This window comes from Neomonachus schauinslandi, chromosome 2 (assembly GCF_002201575.2).
Source record: "Neomonachus schauinslandi chromosome 2, ASM220157v2, whole genome shotgun sequence".
Classification (NCBI taxonomy): domain Eukaryota; kingdom Metazoa; phylum Chordata; class Mammalia; order Carnivora; family Phocidae; genus Neomonachus; species Neomonachus schauinslandi.
This window is the reverse complement of record NC_058404.1, coordinates 142,250,746-142,270,119: the sequence shown is the minus strand read 5'-3', so window position 1 is coordinate 142,270,119 and position 19,374 is coordinate 142,250,746. Positions and strand designations below refer to the sequence as shown.

Below are 19,374 nucleotides of genomic sequence, written 5' to 3'. Positions count from 1 at the left end.
CATTCTGTTATATTTTCCATGTATGACAAGTTTTAAGAACATTATAATACTATAGATGGGAGTAAATTTTATTGCTAGGGTTTATAATATAATAAATAATAATGACATAAAGAGTTAAAATTACAGTGATGCCTTTGGGAATATTTTAGTGTAATGCCAACAATAAACACACTAGTAATAAATTAAAAATTGCAGTCATGTTATTAGGAGAGGTATCATGTATGTCTCCTGAAAACTACTTATATTCTTATAATTTACTTTAAAATATTTCATGGTGTAGTTACATAAGACATTACCATTAAAGGAGACTGTATGTGCCTCAAGAGAACCTTTCAATCAGGTTGACACATCTAAAAAACCCAGAAAACTGGGAACCTAATTGAGCTTACAGGACAGGTGGTATGAACTGTATTCTGCTTGCTAATGGATTTTTCTTTTGAAAAGCAGGCAGCAGAATTTGGTCTGAAGCTCACGTTTATTATAATCAGTTATCTATGTGTCATGATTGAGTGGGATAGCTGGGCAGTTAATTGTCTCTCCACCTTAAATTTCTTGAGCATTTATTGTCATCTTACAAAAAGAAGCTAAGTGTTGTGTATGACCAAATTTCCTCAGGTGAGCTTGCAATAGTCCTGAACTTGGCAATCTGTGGGTAAAATAACCTCCCTTTGTCTCCTTCATTTGTAGCCAGAAGATGACTGGAAAACACATGTCTTCAGGTCAGGTCACCACCTTACTGAATCTCCTCCAGTGGCACCTTTGTGTCTTCAGGATAAAACCAAAATCTCCCTAGCAGATTTTATGGCCCTCCAAGATCTGGGCCAGTCACCTCTTTCTGTTCATAGCTGAGCACTCCCCATTCACTCTCTGCTTTCCAGGCGCCCCTGTAATTCAGAGCTGCTTTCAGGTTCTCAAAAGTGGTGTGCCCTTGCTTCAGAATTTGCTTTCCAATGTAAAAAACATTGATGTAAAATTCATACAACATAAAATTCATCACTTTAACCATTTTAAAGTGTGTAACTCATGTTAGGCAACTGTCACCACGACCTAACATTTCCATCAGCCCGGAAAGAAACCGACCCCGCACCCCGCTGGCAGTCATGCCCCAGTCCTTTCTACCCCCATCCCCACAACCACTAATCTACTCTCTGTCTCTATGGATTTACCTGTTCTGGACATTTCATAGAGATGAAATCATACAATATGTGGCCTTTGGTATCTGGCTTCTTTCACTTAGAATCATGTTTTCAAGGTTCATTCATGTTGTAGCATGTATCACTACTTCATTCCTTTTTATGACTGAATAATACTCCGTTGTACAAATATACCGCATTTCATTTATCCATTTTTCTGTTGGTATACGTTTGGGTTATTTTGGCTATTATGAATAGTGCTGCCATGAATACCTGTGGACAGGCTTTTATGTGAAAGCATATGTGAACATATGTTTTCAATTATTTTGCATCTATACCTAGGAGTGGAATTGTTAAGTCATGTGGTAACTCATACAGGTAACTTCTTAAGAAACTATGCAACTATTTTCTCTCCAGGATATTTGTGTTGGCCCCTGGGATTATTTCAAAGGTGTCATTCCTTCGTCCGGTGCATTCATCCTTTTAGGTCACAGCTTAGACATTACTTCCTCAAAGATGCCTTCCCTGACCACTTAACTTAAAAGGAGATATCCTTAAAAACTGGGGTAGAAAATACTATTCTAGGACTCACCATACTATTTTGTACTTGCTTGCTTCTCTGTCTTCACCAACACACCCCTAGTCTCTGAATTCCATTTGGAGGGGATATGTGTATCATATTCTCTAGAGAGGGTCTGAAATCGGGGAGGCATGCAGTAAGAAATGGTTACATTGAATACTCACAGCATATATTCTTCAAAATAACAAAAACGTCTGCTGCATGATTCCTCCACTGACAAAAGTCTACATCAATGGATTTATGGAGCTATCATTGAAAAATGATAATTAGTGAATTATTTATATACGTGTATATATGTAATGTACAGACATATATACACCACTAACGTTCATGACTAATTATTTGGGTGGCTGATTTTCTTTATAAGTGTTCAAGAATAAAGTTGAGGGACCCTCTGTTATGCCCAGATTGAAATTGCATTAATTGGTACAAATGTTTCAAAAAAATAATTGCAGCGTTTTGACCAAGTAATTTTACTTCTGAAAATCCTAAGGAAATAATTCTAAATGCAGAAAATGTTTTATGCATAAAAGCACTGACAGAAGAATTATTTATAAATAATTAAAAATTGGAAACAAGCTCCTTCAATAGGTAATAGAGGGATAGCTACATAAATTCTACAGATATTAAAAATAAAGTTCAAGAAGAATCTAGAATAATGTTGTAGAAATTGTATTATACCATGACTACAACCATTTAAAGAGGAAGAAAACCCCAAACCTATAGTAAGAAATATATTAAAACGTGAAATGGTATGGTTTATGTGGTGGGACAATATATGATTTTTCCCTTTTATTCCATTCTCTAAATTTTAAATGTGATTTTATTATGATTATAGTTTTTCTAAAAGTACAATAAACATTGAAGCAAACAACTTGAGAACTTTTTAAAAGCCCCTGTGACTAAAATGTGTGTCTCTGATGAAGTTTTTGTTTAGGACTTCACTTTGACAGTATAGGAACAAAGATTTCTAATGCATTTTGTGATGCTGTAGGGCGACTGGTAATTCAGAAAACGTTTAGTCCAAATCAACTAAGAAAACTCTGATTCCCGGAAGTATTGGTAGTCTTATCTAAACTTCTCCACATTTCTAATTATTATATAATGCCTGAGGAATGTAGAGCAGAAGTCTGTCCTCAAACTTCAGTGAGCAGACTAATGAGCAGAACCTCCGGGTTCAATGAGATTCCCCAGTCCTGGCCCCAGAGATTCAGACTCACTAAATCTGGGTCCAAGTTCAGGCATTTGCCATTTTTATCTAACAAGCAAAGTACTGATACAGATGAGCCATGGACTACATGCTATGAAAAACATGCTTTCCATCATCTTCCGAGGTCTTGACCTATTTCCTTTTTTTTTTTTAAGATTTATTTTTTTTTTGAGAGAGAGAGAGAGTGCAAGCAGGGAGAGGGGCATAGGGAGAAGTAGAGAATCTCAAACAGACTCCCTGCCCAGCATAGAGCCCAATGCGGGGCTCATCTCATGACCCTGAGGTCACGACCCCAGCTGAAACCAAGAGCGGGAAACTCAACTGACTGAGCCACCCAGGCGCCTCTGATCTTTTTCTAATTCAGAAGTGGCCGATTGTAATGAGCTCTGCTTTGGAGGATAAATTCTGCAAAATTCACCAACCTACAGCACAGCTGACCCCTGCAACCCCAAGTTGGAAGTTTTGCAGAGCACTTCACAATCGTTTGCTTGCTCTCAGGAAAAAAATAGAAAATAGAATAAAAGAGAAAGAAAATGTCTATGCTTTAAATTTGAACCAGTGAGTGTCTCATGTCTTGTCACTCTGGGATAATAATAGGTGAGCAGTCACTTTTATTATTTCTAAACTGGCCCCTTTGATAGGTCAATTAATATAAAAAACAAGCTAAAGAATCACTCTACCCTTCCTTTCCTAATTCCAGGAACCTCTGCTATTCAGTCACTTTTTGTACATGGACTTTGGATAAACAATGATAATATCTCATCAGCAATTCAATGTAGTTTTATCATCTTAAAACTTGGAGAGTCTGGCTGTCTGGCAGGGATTCCTCTCCCACGGAGGCCCTAGAGGTGAGAAAATGGGACATCCACACATTCCATGTGATCACAATCCCAGCATTTGCCAAATACATATCCAACTGCTTGGACTCTATGCTGGAAGGAAAAGGAGATCTCTGAGGAAAGCTTTCACCTAATTCTAAAGGCCCCTTCATGGCCAACCCTGAGTTCTACTTCTCTATCAGGCCTGTAAGCAAAGCACAATGATTCTTCAAGAGTCTGAGTCACAAAGTAAAGCTTGTAAGAAAAACAAAAAAATTAGTTCAACAAACCCTTCAACTGCTGTGCTACTGTTGTTCACATTGTATAATTTAACTTCTTCCTTATTTTCCTCTCCTTTTTTTTCTTACCTTGGGTAAGGGGTTGGTGCCCATGTGTGGGTCTACCTCTTCCCCTCTCCAGAGGGCATCTCTCTGAAATCGGTAGGGTGGGGGAGTGGTTAGAGCAGGAGGCTGTGGGGTCTTTGGAAAACCACCAGCAGAGGGGTCAGGGGCTCAAGATACCCCTTTAAAACACAAGTGGCAGGGCGCCTGGGTGGCTCAGTTGGTTAAGTGGCTGCCTTCGGCTCAGGTCATGATCCCGGGGTCCTGGGATCGAGCCCCACATTGGGCTCCCTGCTCAGCGGGGAGCCTGCTTCTCCCTCTCCCACTCCCCCTGCTTGTACTCTCTCTCTCTCTCTGTCAAATAAATAAATAGTCTTTAAAAATAGATAAATAAATGTGTTTTTAAAAAATAAAACACAAGTGGCTGCTGGGAGAGACTTCCGGATGGCACCTGAACCTTTATTTACCTGGCCAGGAAACGGCCTGCGGCCATCTGTGATTAGCCCTGTCCACTTCCTTGTTGCAGGGAGACTGGATTCTGCCTAATTACAACCCATCTGAGATTCCCATTGCCTGTGACTTTCTTTAGCAATATTGACAACATCCCCTTATTACATTGAAGGAATAACTACTGGTGGGCATTTAGGTTAGATGTAGTTCAAGAAAGGGATGGTCAGTAATATATTTTTAAATTTTCTAGTTTGAAATAATTTCAAACTTGGAGAAAAGTGGCAAGAACTGAACAAAGAACTATTTACCCTTTACTCCTATTCCTCAAATGTTAACATTTTACCATCTTTGCTCTGTACTTCCCTTCCTATCTAGAAATAGACTTATTAAGAACTTTAGATTTACAGAAAAATTGAGGAGCTAGTACAAGGAATTCAGATATACTGCTTCCCCCCCTGACCCCCGTCCCCCTATTAGTAACATCTTACATAGGTATAGTACATTTGTTACAATTAATGAACCAACGTTGATAGTACATTGCTATTAACTAAAGTCTATAGCTGATTCAGATTTCCTTAATCTTTTCCTCCTTGCTGGTATCACTTTAACTTGACTCAATCTTTCTGAGTACAAGTACAAGCTGGTAAATGTATCAAAAAACATAAAATTGCACCTGGGAAAATAGCCAAGAAATAAAAGAACCTCATAATTATTTTTTACAAAGATATTTATATCAACACTATTTGTAAAAGTGAGAAATGACCCAAATGTCAAAGATTAGAGGAATAGTTAAGCAAACTATCATATATTAACATAGTAATATACTTTTGGCTATCAAAAATGTGAACTAAATTGTTTGCATTTGTTTTGAAAATTGTTTTAATATATGGAATATGCTGTTAATGAAAACAGGGTAAAGCAAAATACAATATGTAAGCTGGTTAGAATTGGGCAACCCAAAGTTAAAAGGGAATTTAAAGGATTGGAAATTATTAGAATTTATTACTCCTTAAATGACATCTTCTGTATGTCTAAATTGCTTTTAAAAATTATTATTGAAAAATAAAACTATAGCAATTTTCATCTTCAGAAAATGCTTTAAGTAAAAGATCTATGATAAGATATACTATATAAGATAAAACTATTTTAGATTCCCATACTCCCTTCCACATCCTTATGTTGAGTGGTAAAGTAGTTCCAAAATATTCTCCCTAACTTTCAGGAAAAATAAAGATAAAACTAGACCAGTGGTACTGGTAGATGTAGCCCATTTTGAGTTGTAATCAAGCATAGTAAATGTTCTTCAGTCCTATCTGGCCCACACCTGTCTCGGGTCAATGCGGCCCCGCTGCCCCATAAGCAAACCGAAAAGTTACAGGTGAGAGATGGGCAGTCACAGCTGGGAGTTTCCTCTTGTCTTCCTTCTGTGGGTGGCAGCCAGCAACCAGTTTCCTGGAGGCGGGGCCTCCTGCCTGAGAAGTCATGCACCCAGAACAATGGGCAAAGAAGCTGGGCACAAACAAAAGACAATTATTGCTTCTACTTGAAGGAAGGCAAAGAATGACTTTTTAAATAATTTAACACTTAATACATTTGGGATATAGCCCCTAAACTGCCAGAGAAAGGAAGTGACATTGAAGCAAAAGTCTGGTCCACAGATGAATTCTAAACTGCCCCACAGTCAGCCGTCTGAAGACATAAACTTTTCTTTATCTGGAGCTCAATGTATAATACCCAATTCAAATGGAAAAATAATACATTAAATAGTAAAACAGGTTGGAAACTATGCATAGCATGGTTTCATTTTTGTTGTAAATTTTGGAAGGATACACACAAAATATTATCAGTAATTACCTTAAGATAGTGAAATGAGGGCAGCTTTTGTTTTCTTCCTTTCTTCTCTTTACCGGTGCTTTTGATCTTTTTTACAATAAACATGTATTATTTGTATAACTTTTAAACTCCTTAAAATATATAAATAGATGTAAAATTTATAAAACTCAAACTTTCATCAACTGACTTTGGTTCCATGTATCTAAAATGCTGCTATAATTGATATTTATAATGATAAACACAAAACACTTAGAGATCTTCATGGCTTGTTGAAACACATAAATTACTTTGTGTTTAGTTTTAGTGCTAAGTGTATTTAATTATAATTCAATTATCTTAAACTATTAATCATGTGAAGTATATGTGAGAAACCCCTCTTAACTAGAATAATTTGTTAATCAAAGCAATCTATTTCCCAAACCTACCAGATAATGGGAATATTTATTATGGTACCGTCCCACATCACAAAATACTGCTTCACTGATGTCTCCTCATAAAAAGTTTTCTATTTCTTTCTATGAACACCAACAATCCATTGCTTCAAAGCCATTTTCCATCATAAGCCAGTATTTAGATGCTGTGGCTTTAAATTTATAGAGGATAGGATTTCCTCAACTTCTCTCAATTCATAGAAAATGAATAAAGGCATAAAGAGTTTTGAACTGAAGAAAATACCACACAAAACCCTCCAAAACAGAATTTGAGTCGGAGATGTACCACAATAAAGAGGAAAACATGAACTATGGCAGAGTAAGAGCCATCTTGTGCCCGCAATGCTGAGATTGCCAGGTGATACTTGTCCACCTGTTCTGCCACTCTGCTCTTCCAGGTGGCCTTGAAGAAGCTTTTAGCAGGAAAACACCTGGACCCCAGAGACCACAAGAAGGTGTAAGGTGACACACATATAAGAGAGAGTTATGGTCAGATAGCATCTAATACAACTTCCGCCTACAGAAGTGCATCTTGGCCCTGTGCTTAGAGAATTAATCCTTTTCTCAAAAAATCACAGCCTGTTCAGGATTAGGATTTAGTCTCTGGGTTGGCTGCCTCATGCAGATGCTTTCCTTTACTAATAATCTGGAAGATGTCTTAAACACAATAAATCTTGTGGTGTTAGAACAGATACAACCAATTCACTTTCCTATTATGCCCCTTTAGAATATACATGATGGATGGGTGGGGGTGGTAACATAGGTTATCAATAATACCAGTAATTCATATTTTCAAATACTTTAAAAATCTTAACAAGTAACAAGTAGTCTTGAGTTTCAATCCCCGGGTCAGTCCCTTACTAAATGCTGTAGCTGGCCAAGAGCAAAGATCCAAAACAGAAAATGCCTGTGAAAGATCATCCATACTGGATTTCACACTGCTCCTGAAAGAAATGCTTATACCTCAATTTTGAAAAGTGGTTCTAGGATTCAGTTATCCAAGCATCTACGACAGACATCAGGAATCTTGCCCAAGAAATCCAGGGCAATATTCTGTGATCTCTTCACAATGCCTAGAAAGATGGCTTCACCGGTTGGCTAATTATACACCATTAGGAAATGTTACTTAGGTCATATGCCCCTTAGGAATCAAGAATTAAAATCACTACAGTGAGAAGATTTGGCCTCAGGATAGAGCAAAGTCGTTATATGGCTTTCCCCCCATTTTCTGCTACCTGTTAGTAATCTTACACATTGTGCAATTGTAGCACCTTCCATCCTGAAGATCTGAGGCCAACTTGATTATTCTTTTTCTTCTCTCCCCTCGCCTTTCCTCACAAAATGAAGGCTCACAGAGATTTCATATTTGGCAGAGAACCATTTAGGGCCACACCAGGTGAAAATTAAGAACACTCACTCAACATCCAAACACTGTAAAGGCATAGCTAGTCCTATGCAGGTGATGTATTCTAGTCCTTTCCAGAAAGAAAAATCAATGTGACTCCCTGACCGTCAGTTCAGGCAAAGCTGTTGTTATCAGCTGAATGAATATTCATTTGCTCACTTTTTTAAAAAAAGATTTTATTTATTGAGAGAGAACGTGAGAGAGAGAGGGCAAAGGGAGAGGGAGAAGCAGGCCCCCCACTGAGCAGGAAGCCCAATGCGGGGCTCGATCCCAGGACCCTGAGATCATGCTGAGTGGAAGGCAGACGCTTAACCCACTGAGCCACCCAGGCATCCCCATTTGCTCACTTTTTAAAGTTCATTTTAATTAGAAACCCCAAATACTCTGATCTAGACACCCTTATGTGATTTGGAAAGCCTAGGCCCTCAGACCAAGGAAATGGGTCTATTTCTGGCTTAATTCCTCCTGGTCTCAGCACTACCTTGGCTGGCTCAGTCTCTTAGGTGATGAGATTCCTCCTGGGATTCTGGTAAATCATTTGGTTCACTACATTCGTGTCCCTGCAGCACTACCTTACTTGACAGCAAGACAGGAGCTCACTAGAAAGCTAATTGTATTTGGGGACATAAATAGCAAAAGGCTTCAAGTCCTATAAGGTTAAATATTATAGTTTCAGAAAAAGTGATAGCATAGAAATACCTATTAGAAACTGCTAGGCTTGGGGGGCGCCTGGGTGGCTCAGTCATTAAGCATCTGCCTTCGGCTCAGGTCATGATCCCAGGGTCCTGGGATCCAGCCCTGCATCGGGCTCCCTGCTCCGCGGGAAGCCTGCTTCTCCCTCTCCCACTTCCCCTGCTTGTGTTCCCTCTCTCACTGTCTCTCTCTATCTCTCTGTCAAATAAATAAATAAAATCTTAAAAAAAAAAAGAAACTGCTAGATTTGGGACTGTTTACTCATATAAATAGAAGAAACACAGAGAAGAATTAGACCCTCTCAAAACAGCATGGGCTTTGGCCCCAATATCATTTTCTTGCTTAATTGAGGCATAATTTACACACAGTTATGCCTTTTTTTTTTAACCCAACTCTTAAAAGTAGAAAAGAGGAATCGAACTTGGAGTTAGGAATCAAGAAGTACTATTCTTCAGACCAAAGAGAAGGACTAGTTTGATATGTCAATGTATTTTTTTTAAGATTTTTACGTAATCTCTATACCCAATGTGGGGCTCAGACTTACAGCCCCAAGATCAAGAGTGGCATGCTGCACTGACTGAGCCAGCCTGGCACCCCAATGTCAATAATTTTTAATCCACTCCAGTGAGACTTCATTTTGACCAAGTTAGTGGAATTTTGATAAAGTTTACTGCATAGTTGAATTTAGATATTTTAAATTTCAAGTGCTATTGGCTTCACACGGCCACGCACTCAACTCCCCATAAGCTTCCGCTCTTCAGGGCTTTGCCCAGGTTTAGTTCCAGGCCAGAGCAGAGCTGCTAATTGGACAAGTGTTAGTTTCTGTGACTTCAATTAGATACAATTGTTTAATGACATATCATAATAGCTAATGACTTACACACGAGGGATAGTTAAGTAGACGTTTTCATCTGAAATGAGAAACGCAGGCATCTTTTTACGTAGGAGCATAAGGAAAAACGTTTGATGAGCAACTCTTGTTCTTGTAGCACCTTTTTAATCAACTAGAGGATTTTTTTGTTTTCAGCATAGATGGAAATTTAAAGTCAAACGGTATATTTTGAATGGTGTTAAAAATAGTAACAGCTAACTTATTTAAGATTTACTATGTGCCAGGCATTTTCTAAGGGCTTTGTATTAATTTACTTGATCCTCTCAAAAAAAACCAAAAACCAAAACAAAACAAAACCATCTTAAAAATGAGACAGTTGTGAAGTTGAAGGTCTTGTCCAAGCCAGGACAGGAACCCAAGGCAACATAGCTTCATTGCCTTCACTGTCATGAGCTTAAGTACTGCACTTTCCTATGCTTTCATTTACACATTTTAAATCATTTGCTTGATGTCGACAAACACAAGCACACACACCAGCACTGCTGTGCTAACCAGCCTGTACAGAGTTTTATATTCTTAGTGTCACCAGGAACCTAGACTCTCATCACAGTAATGAAATGATGTAATCACTGAACCAGGGCTTCTTACAGATGGAAGGAAATAGAGAGATCCTTTTGGATCTTACCCAATTCTGTCTAATTCTTATCAACCACATCAGCCTTTCTGACTAGAATTTGCTCTCCTCATTGTGGACATCCAATCTTACCCACTTTATCCAGCTGCTTGAGTCAACATTCCTAATATTTCCCATATGAAACTAAGACACTATAATAACTGATCTCTGTTTCTCATTTGTCTCCCTTACTGAAACAAGAGGAATCTGTTTTGCTTCAGCTTACATATATCATTCCCCTGCATTCAACTGTCAATGGCTCCCCATTGCCTGGGTCAGTGGTTCTCAAACTTGTACAGGATTTTATTGTGGTGATCGTTGAACTGTATGTTTTAAATAGGTGAATTGTATGGTATGTGAATTGTCTCTCAATAGTATTTTTACAAATTTACAATCAAAAGCATCTGGAAGTCTTGGCATGCTATGTGTAACATCCTGAAATGTTGAACCATATGCAATTTTACTAGTAGGAAATAAGACTGTGGTGTATACCATATATATTTATAAGATTGAAATTCACTACTTTACAACTATGTCTACAAAAAAGGCAAGTGGCTGAGCTAAGATTATCAACAGTTTCTGATGTTGCCTTTAATATTCAATTGCCATTTGTTCAATTATTTTATTGCCTTCCACTACTTCCTAGCAAACAAGCATTAACAGCACTGAAGATGTAAGAAAAATTTAAGGGAAAATTCTGAATTGACTACATCTATCTACTACATTAGAATCTATTTTTGTTTTCATATTAAGGCTTTAGGAAAACATCTATATTTGCCATAAGACTAAGATTTTCTGGAGGCGTTTTGACAATTCATGGCTTCCTAGAAAATGCCTATATTTCTCAACCTAGCACAAAGGACCCTTTTTTCAACCTGGCCTTAAATTACCTTTTCATCTTGGTCTCTTTCCGCACCACCTCACTTCTGCCATATAGCTCTAGCTGTGTTCTCCCCATAGCCACAATGTCCGAGTGTCCCCCAAACCCACCCTGCAGCTTTACTCAAGTTCCTTCCTTCTTCTGGAATATTCTTTCCTCCTTTCTCTACTTGGCCCTTCAAAGCCCATCTAACTTCCATTTCATCTTCTTGACTTCCCTGGTCCAGGACAGTGCCGTGAAAATGGGAAACATGTATATCTTACTGGATGTTGAATTTCCAGTGTAAGCATAGAGCCTAGTATAAAGAAAATGCTCCATAAATATCCCTTTCTCTGTATTCTCAGAGTCTAGATGCACACGTCTATCCACCTACCTCGTGCTGCTGAAATGATTTTTCAGTGACCCTCCTTCCCCAGTAGATTATGAGTGCTTGAAGGCAGGAATTAGATCTTTATCACATAGTAATGTACCGTAAGTATCTGCTAAATTTTGATGAATTGAAAGCATGCTCTCCAATCTCCAGACATTCAAAGTCTTCAGGAAAAATAAAACACTCAAACAATTTACTGAAATACCATGTGGCAAAAACTGTAAGTGAGGTGTGTACACAGTATTATGAGAATTCTGACGAAAGAGCTATATATCTTCTGGCTTGGGGGTATTTATGTATTTATTTATTTTTAAAGATTTTATTTATTTATTTAATTGGCAGAGAGAGAGAGAGAGAGACAGCGTGAGGGGGAACACAAGTAGGGGGAGTGGGAGAGGGAGAAGCAGGCTTCCGGCCGAGCAGGGAGCCCGATGCGGGGCTCCATCACAGGACCCCAGGATCATGACCTGAGCCAAAGGCAGTCGCCTAACCAACTGAGCCACCCAGGCGCCCCATGGCTTGGGGGTATTTAGCCTGGAATCTTCTTAGACGTTTGACAGTTGAGCTGTCCCTCGAAAAATAATCGTAAGGTCACCAGTTAAACAGTGAAAGGGATTCTAAGCTGAGGGAACTCAGCACCTAGACAGACACTGAGAGGGTAGGGCCATTAGCACTCCAATGGGTCTGGTTTGGCTTGAGTGTGGAGTTCATGGCAGGGAGTGGTTGGCAGGAGGCTGGAAAAATGTGCTGGGCCTGCCAGCCCTCCTAGTCTGGACTTTACGACTTGAGCAAGAGAATGACACAGTCAGATTTGTATTTTACTCTGTTTTCAACACCCTCTTCCGCCCTGCCCCCTCCTAACATATATGTTGACCATGTAAGAGAGTTGATCAAAGTCATAGGTATGATGTGTGGACAAAGGCCACAGGGACGTTGAATCCTCATGAGAATCAACTTGAGACCCACACTGTGTTCTAACCAGTGAACCATCAGTCAACCCCAGTGCTATGCAAATCACGCACTGAAGCAGACGTGAAGAATGTGGTAGAACCAATAAAGCTGGTTTCTTTGGAAAGCCGGCAGCATTCACTTGAAGATTCCCCACCTCCGTGAAGCCCTCGCTGATTTTCCCAGCCCAAGGAAATCTCTCCTCTGAAAGTCTCTGGAGCACTTAATTTTGTACTTAGGACACTTTGGAAAATTTTTTCTTGCATTGTGGTTGCTTTGTCCTCATTCCTGGTACCGCCTTTTGTCTCTTTGTCTCATTTCAAAACTGTGTCTAATACAATGCAGCTTTAAGAGACACCTTGGGAGCAAGATAAGGTATAAATCAATAGCAACAAATCTCATTAGATTTTAAGTTAAGATGAATTGTTAGATTTTACATTTCAAGAAGGGTGAGGTCACATCCCACTTACCTTTGTAAACGCCACAGTACTAGGCAAACATATTCATTGAATACATTGATCTTGTGATGAAAATATGATAAAGTAAAAATATTCTTTGTCTTTTAAAAGGAAGTTGATACTTAAGATTTTTTTTCCTTGAAAATCACTCACTAGAGTATTTATATAGTTGTTTATCTTTTATTCTTTCAAATTTCATCTCTCCTAACCATGCCCCCACTGTCTGGGGTATTGCTTTTTTCTTGATTTGATTTGCCAAACTTCATCTCTTATACAGGTCTTTTTGGAAGAAACAACGCTTAGACTTATTTATTATATCTATCTTGTGTTTGTTTTCTCATAGAACAGAGATAGATTTATTTCAGCAAAATTATAAAGTAAAACTCCAAAGAAAGAAAAATATTTGACACTCATTGAAACGCAATTTTGTAAAGAAGAAAAGTTAACCGTAATTGGCGTAAGTACAAGAACTTATAAAGTTGTGTTGATATTTTAATGGGGAAAAATACCCAGAAGAAACACACAAATACTGTGAAAACACAACATCATTGCCACAGCACATGAAAACATTCCACAAAAAATTAACAATTTCCATATGGACATTTAAATTTTCAGCCCTCTTTAAATTCATATTCTGAAATCTTGATATTCTATTGCAACTTACGAGTAGCCATTCTCTCATTCCACAGTCCCATCACAAGCAATTAAAAGGAACACGTCCTGTTACAGATATAGCACTTCAAGGCTAATATTTAATCTTAATTGGCATTAAGTTTAGTGCAAATAAAATTACATTTTTAGCAGCTTAGAAAATTCCTCGTGGGGGAGCATTCACCTCTTAACCCTTACTGCTTCCACATAATATGAATGTTGGCCATTCAATCCTATTGAGAACTACTGATGCTGATTTTGCCATTTGTTACACAGGGAGTTTCCAGGAAAGATGGTTTCAGCAACTATGCAAATGAACCATCAGCTTTTACATTTGAAAAGTTTCCCTTAGGTTGATTTTTTTTTTTTAAAGCAGGGCCTGAATGTCAGTCATAACTGGATCTTATCTAACTGCTTTTTTGATCGTGGAGAAGAGACCCCAACAAGGCACTAATCATCTCACACATTAGCCACCTTAGGTTGCATTCAAAGGAAGACCCGAAGACAAGGCTGAGGAATCTCTTAAATCAAGTTCTACCCTCCAGTAATAATTTTATTTTCACTGATTCGGGAAGAAAGGAATGAAGGAAGGGAGGGAGGGAGGGAAGAAGGAAGGAAGGAAGGAAGGAAGGAAAGGAGAGAGGGAGGGAGGGAGGAAGGAAGGAAGGGAGAGAGAGAGAGAAAGAAGGGAGAGAGGGAGGGAGGGGAGGAAGGGAGGAAGAGGGAGGAAAGAAGGAGGGATGAAGGGGGGAAGAAAAAGAGAAAAAAGGAGAAAACAGGAGCCATCTGATTTCAAACCTGGTGCTTTCCACTCTCAGCCAAGATTTACAGTCCAAACAAATAGAAGCTAGAGAGCTATTAGCCAGAGAGGATTTTGGGCTTCGTCAATCCCTTGAATTGCCTCCCTTTTTCTTAGACATCTGTTCCCTCTGTAGCCAAGGCCTGGAGTAGCTGCTTCGGAAAACAGTGTGGCTCCCTGTGCCCAGGTCTGTGCTGGCAAGGGAAGGGGAAGAATACTTCCTGGGTTTTAAGCACCTGCCTCTGCCCTGTGTCTAGGTCTCACTGGCCCCAAGACTTGAGCGGTAGGAGAGCTTGGATGACCCCTGCTGTCTGGGATGTGCTGACATAAAATCCAGGCAGGTAAACCCTAGGCAGGCCATCTCACACGATCTCTTCCTTACCAAGTCCTCAGCAATTTTTCTATTGCCCACGAATTTTCTCACCCAACAGCTCAAGGATGAGGGTGTGGTGGCTGCATGCTCGAAAGACGGGACCACCTCAGTCACTGTACTCTTCTCTTTCCCTTGGATTGGGGAATTTCTCATACTGGTTGGCCAATTTCCATTTGCTGTGCTGATTTTTGAGGAGTGCAGCAAAGGAAGTCTTCCGGGTGATATTTCTTGATATTTCCCGGCTTTTGGCCTTCCTGGTGGGGGAAGAGCTTCGGACTAAAGGATAGACAGGAAAAATGGGCCTGCCCCGAGGGGCTTCCAGTAGCTGCCATATCTCCCCAGAGGTATTACTGGTCAGATACTGCCATGGCTTCTTCCCACTGCTGTCCCGGATGTTCACCTGAGAAGCCAACCTTTGCACTAGCAATTTGATGACCCCCTGGTGGCCATGAATGGCTGCAAGGTGCAGAGGGGTATATCCACAACTGGACTTCACATTGACATCAAGAGCAATCCCTGCTTTCTGTGTGCTGGAGACAAAATCCTGAAGGGCCCTGAGGTCACCATGTTTGGCTATCCAGTGCAAGGCAGTGTACCCAGTCAAGAAGTCTTTGTGCAGAGCCAGCTGGGGGTCCTCCCAAAACAAAGTCAACACCTGAATCCAAGAGCCACTGGCAAGCTTCACAATCCATTCGTGCTCCCTGGCATCCAGGGGGACCACAGATGACTTGTGCTCAGAAGGTCTGTGTGGGACCAAGGCTGCAGACTCCTCCCCAGCCCAGGCCCAGGAGGTGTGTGGCGGACACCGCTCAGCTACAGAAGCCTTAATGTCTGTAGGTTTGGGTATCAAAGCAGCATCCACTCTTGGGCTGGATGCTGTTCCTGCCTTGGAGGGTTTCCTGGACCGCGGTGGGCGCCGAGTCCTTTTCAGCAAGTCCTGCTCAAGATACTCCTCATCAGAAGAAGACAATTTGGTTCTCCCTGCCTGAGAGCTCCTCCTGAGGGATCTCCTTAACCTGGGAGCTGGCCAGGGCAAAGACTCCTGGGGGTGATCTGCAAGGCCATTAGCCTCTGTCGAGACCAGCTGAGAGGTGTGACCATCACCTCTGTTCCTGAGGCCCTGAAGGCTCTTGCTGGGGCTGCCCTCCTTTGGAGAAAGACCTCCAGCTGGATTCCTGAGCTTTCTCCAATCTGGGGTTCCCAGAGCAACCTGCAGCCCCTCTTCAGAACCCCCAGGAGATTCTTTGGGCCCACTGCTGCTCTCCTCACTGCCGTGGCTCTGTTGGTCCACAAAATCTTCCAGATCTTGCAGGGACAGCTGACAACGAATGCTACGAAAGACTGCCAATGGAGGGTTCTCGGGACAGGATTCCGGAACAACAGAAAGGACAGAATGAGAGGGAAGAGTGGGGTCTGGAGGCTCTGAGTTAGGTTCCCGGACCCAGAAGCTCAGCTCCGAGGGTAGCTGGAGGAAGCTGTCCGGCAGGACCGACCAAGCTCGGATGGGGCCTTGGTCCCGGGCCTTGGGAATCTGGGGATGTCTGGCCACCAATTCCCAAGTGCGCTGTTGCTGCTGCTGCAGGGTGGGATAATGCAGAGAGTCCGGGGTCAACAGCTCTGGCGGGTCTCCGGGGGAAACAGGGCGGGACAGGAGAGCAGGAGGCGAAGCCCGGCTCCCGGCAGCCTCGACAGTTGTAGGAGGCGAGCAGGGCGCCGCGGGCACCCGTGCGTGCTCTGCGGGCGCGCCTTCCGACTGCCGCCTGGGAGCCCCGCGGTCATCCTGGGCCGGCGGGGCACTCGCCGGCTTCTCCCCGGCGGTGGCGGGGCCCGGGACTGCACCGAGCACCTGCTCCCCCGGCAGTCCCTCCAGGCTGTTCTGGAGGCATTCCCAGCAGCAGCGGCCCTGTGTCTCCGCAGCGGCGCACCTCGCTCCCGCCCCGGGGCCAGAGCCGCCCCTCCGCCCGCCGCCTCCCCGGGCTGCCTCCCGGGTGCGGCGGGCTGCGAGTCCACTGCAACCTGAGTGGGCGGCCGGGGCTGCGGCACCTGCTGGCTCCTCCTCTGGCTTCTTCTCGCGCCGCAGCCGCCGCCTGGGCAGCGGCTGCTCTCCCCCGCGCGCGCCTTGCGGGGCGCAGGACGCAGCTCCCCCTGCAGGGGCCGCGGCCGCGGGCGGGTCTCGGGGTCGCTGCAGCCCCTCCTCCCCCAAAAGGTCCCTGTACCTCCTCTTGAGCACCACATACTTGGTGCCGTCGGGGTCCTGGCGCACTGCGGCGACCGAGTTGACGAAGCCCTTGAAGAGCTCGCGGCGGCGCTGGTGCTGGCTGGGGGGCGCGTCGGGGTCTCGGAGAAAGCTCTTGAAGTGGCTCAGCAAGGCGGCGTTGGTCACTCTTCCCCCGGCCTGGCACAGAAAATCCAGTAGTGCCTCCTGGCTTAACTCTCGGGCCATCGCTGCCTTGTCGTCTCCTGGCCCCGGGTGTCAGCTTTTCGCCCTCCCTGCGCTCCCCTCTGCCAGCCGAAACCCTGGCCTGTCGTGGGTCACCTGCGCCCGGGGCGGCGCCACCCGCCTCCATCAGCCGAGGAGGGCGGCGCTGCTTGCGGGCCCCGAGCGCGCCAAGAGCCGCGTGGGTTCCCCCGGGAAGAGGCCCCCGGATTGAGCCCCCCGCACGCAGCCCGGATAGGAGAGGGCGGCTCCTCGGCCGCCCCTGCGCGACGCGGGCCTCTCGCAGCGAGTCCCCGCAGCGAAAGTTCCCGGGATAGGTCGGAGTCGGTTTCACCTGCGTCCTGGCGACGCCTCCTCCCCGGCTCTGGGGGAAGGGCCCGGCCCGCCTCCTCCTGTCCTTCCGCCCTCTGAGGTCTCCCCAGCCCTGCCACCTCTCCCAGATGAGTCAGGCTGCTCCCAGCCAGAGAGAGCGCGGTAGGTGAGTCGCCGGCGAGCTGGAGCCGACAGCGCGCCGCTCTGCGGAACGCGCAGCCCCTCCCGGGCGGGGACAGACGAGGCAGGTAAGCGACCGGCCGCTCCTTTGGGTCTCGGCCACGTAGGAAACGAAAGCGTGGAAAATCCGTTCCTGCCCTCTCTTTGTGCGGCAGAAGTTCTGGCGAAAGCCGTTGGCAGGGGGAGGAAGGTGTAAATTTACTGGCATGCTGCGGTGTCCCAGAAAGATGCCTTTATTAACGCCCCGGGGTAGGGAATTTCAGATTCCCTAAGGCAGTATCGAGGTCGGGGGAACTCAGTTTGCACCCCAAACAAGCTTTTCTTCATCTAGACAAACTGCCCGGGCTGCTCCTCAGGCATCCAAATACACCTAAGTCTGTACTGAAAAGAGAAATCACTCTGGAAGTTAGGGGTTGGGTTCAGCCTTTCTTTTTCCTAGTAATTGTCTCACGTTAAGGAAAACTCAGTTTGATAGTTGATTGCCCCAGCAGCTTTAAAGGAACGGGAATCATGCAGTGAAGGTATTTGTTGTCTAGTGTTAGTTTTTATTTACTGCAAAGTTTGTGAACAGAAGAGATTTTTGTACAGTCCCTTCTGTGTTGGCTTGAGCGGTGTTGCCTTTTCTCCCCGAATGGAAGGTTCCCCACGTTGGAAGTAGTAAGCATTTGCAAGCTTGCCTGATTTGACCCCACTGCTCCAAACCTTAGAATGGCCGCTTGACTCTCATCCTCTGTGGAGAGGCTGTAGACTTTCCAATTCCAAGTCCATTTGTGCACCAGAGCTGTCTTTGTCATTGGCCTCAAGACACAGAGCTTTTCCTAACAGCTGCTGTACCTTTCATTTGATCTGTCTGTCCACTTCTTGGTCTGGCCCTCTCTTTAACTGAGGTCTTTGAGAGCCTGTTTGACAGTCCTGTTTCCATGCCCAAGATACTTTCATTGTTTTATCTATTTATTTTTGTGGTTCCATGCCCTCCCCTAGGCTACCTTTCCTATCATAAAGTCTATTTTCTCCTGCCCTGTCATACCCCTTTTCTCTCCTATACTCCCCCTTCTTTTTCCACTTTTCCTTCTGCGCTACTGTTTTTGGTTGTTTCATGAGTCCCTGTCCTATTTGCTAAGGGACGGTATTGAAAGTACGTTGGCCCTACAGTTGTCAACATAGACAACTGCCACATAGACAACGTTAGCTGAGCTTCATCTTAAGTCCCCAGTAGTACCCTGGTAGTTTTCCATGAACGAATTGGAATCCTTGGCTTTAAATTATCTAGGTGAAAAAGAAGAACTGGGAAAAGTTTTTGTCTATTTTTGGCATTTTCTGCAATTCAAACCCAATAACTGGGTTGAGAAGGGGGATAGTGGTTTTTGCTGAGGTGAAACATTAACGTCAAGCTTTTAGAATGGTTATTAAAATAAAAATTTTGTATTAAATTTTAGCTTCCTTTTGTGTTTATTTCCTGGTGTGGAGTCTTGATGGGACTGTGAGGCGTGTCCACACCTAGGGCAGGAGGGAGTCCAAATGGTAAATTCAGGTGGGTATTTTCGAGAGGCAAGTGGAAAGAACCTCC

The 19,374-nt window shown here is 43.2% G+C and overlaps 1 protein-coding gene across 1 annotated transcript; it reads right to left on the bottom strand.

Moving 5' to 3' along the window:
• Positions 1–14,984: 14,984 nt before the first annotated feature.
• SOWAHB (sosondowah ankyrin repeat domain family member B) lies at positions 14,985–17,321 on the bottom strand. The gene has a single exon (XM_021702441.1). It carries the CDS (start codon positions 17,319–17,321, stop codon positions 14,985–14,987), a length of 2,337 nt encoding a protein of 778 aa, XP_021558116.1.
• Between the last annotated feature and the right edge of the window lie 2,053 nt (positions 17,322–19,374).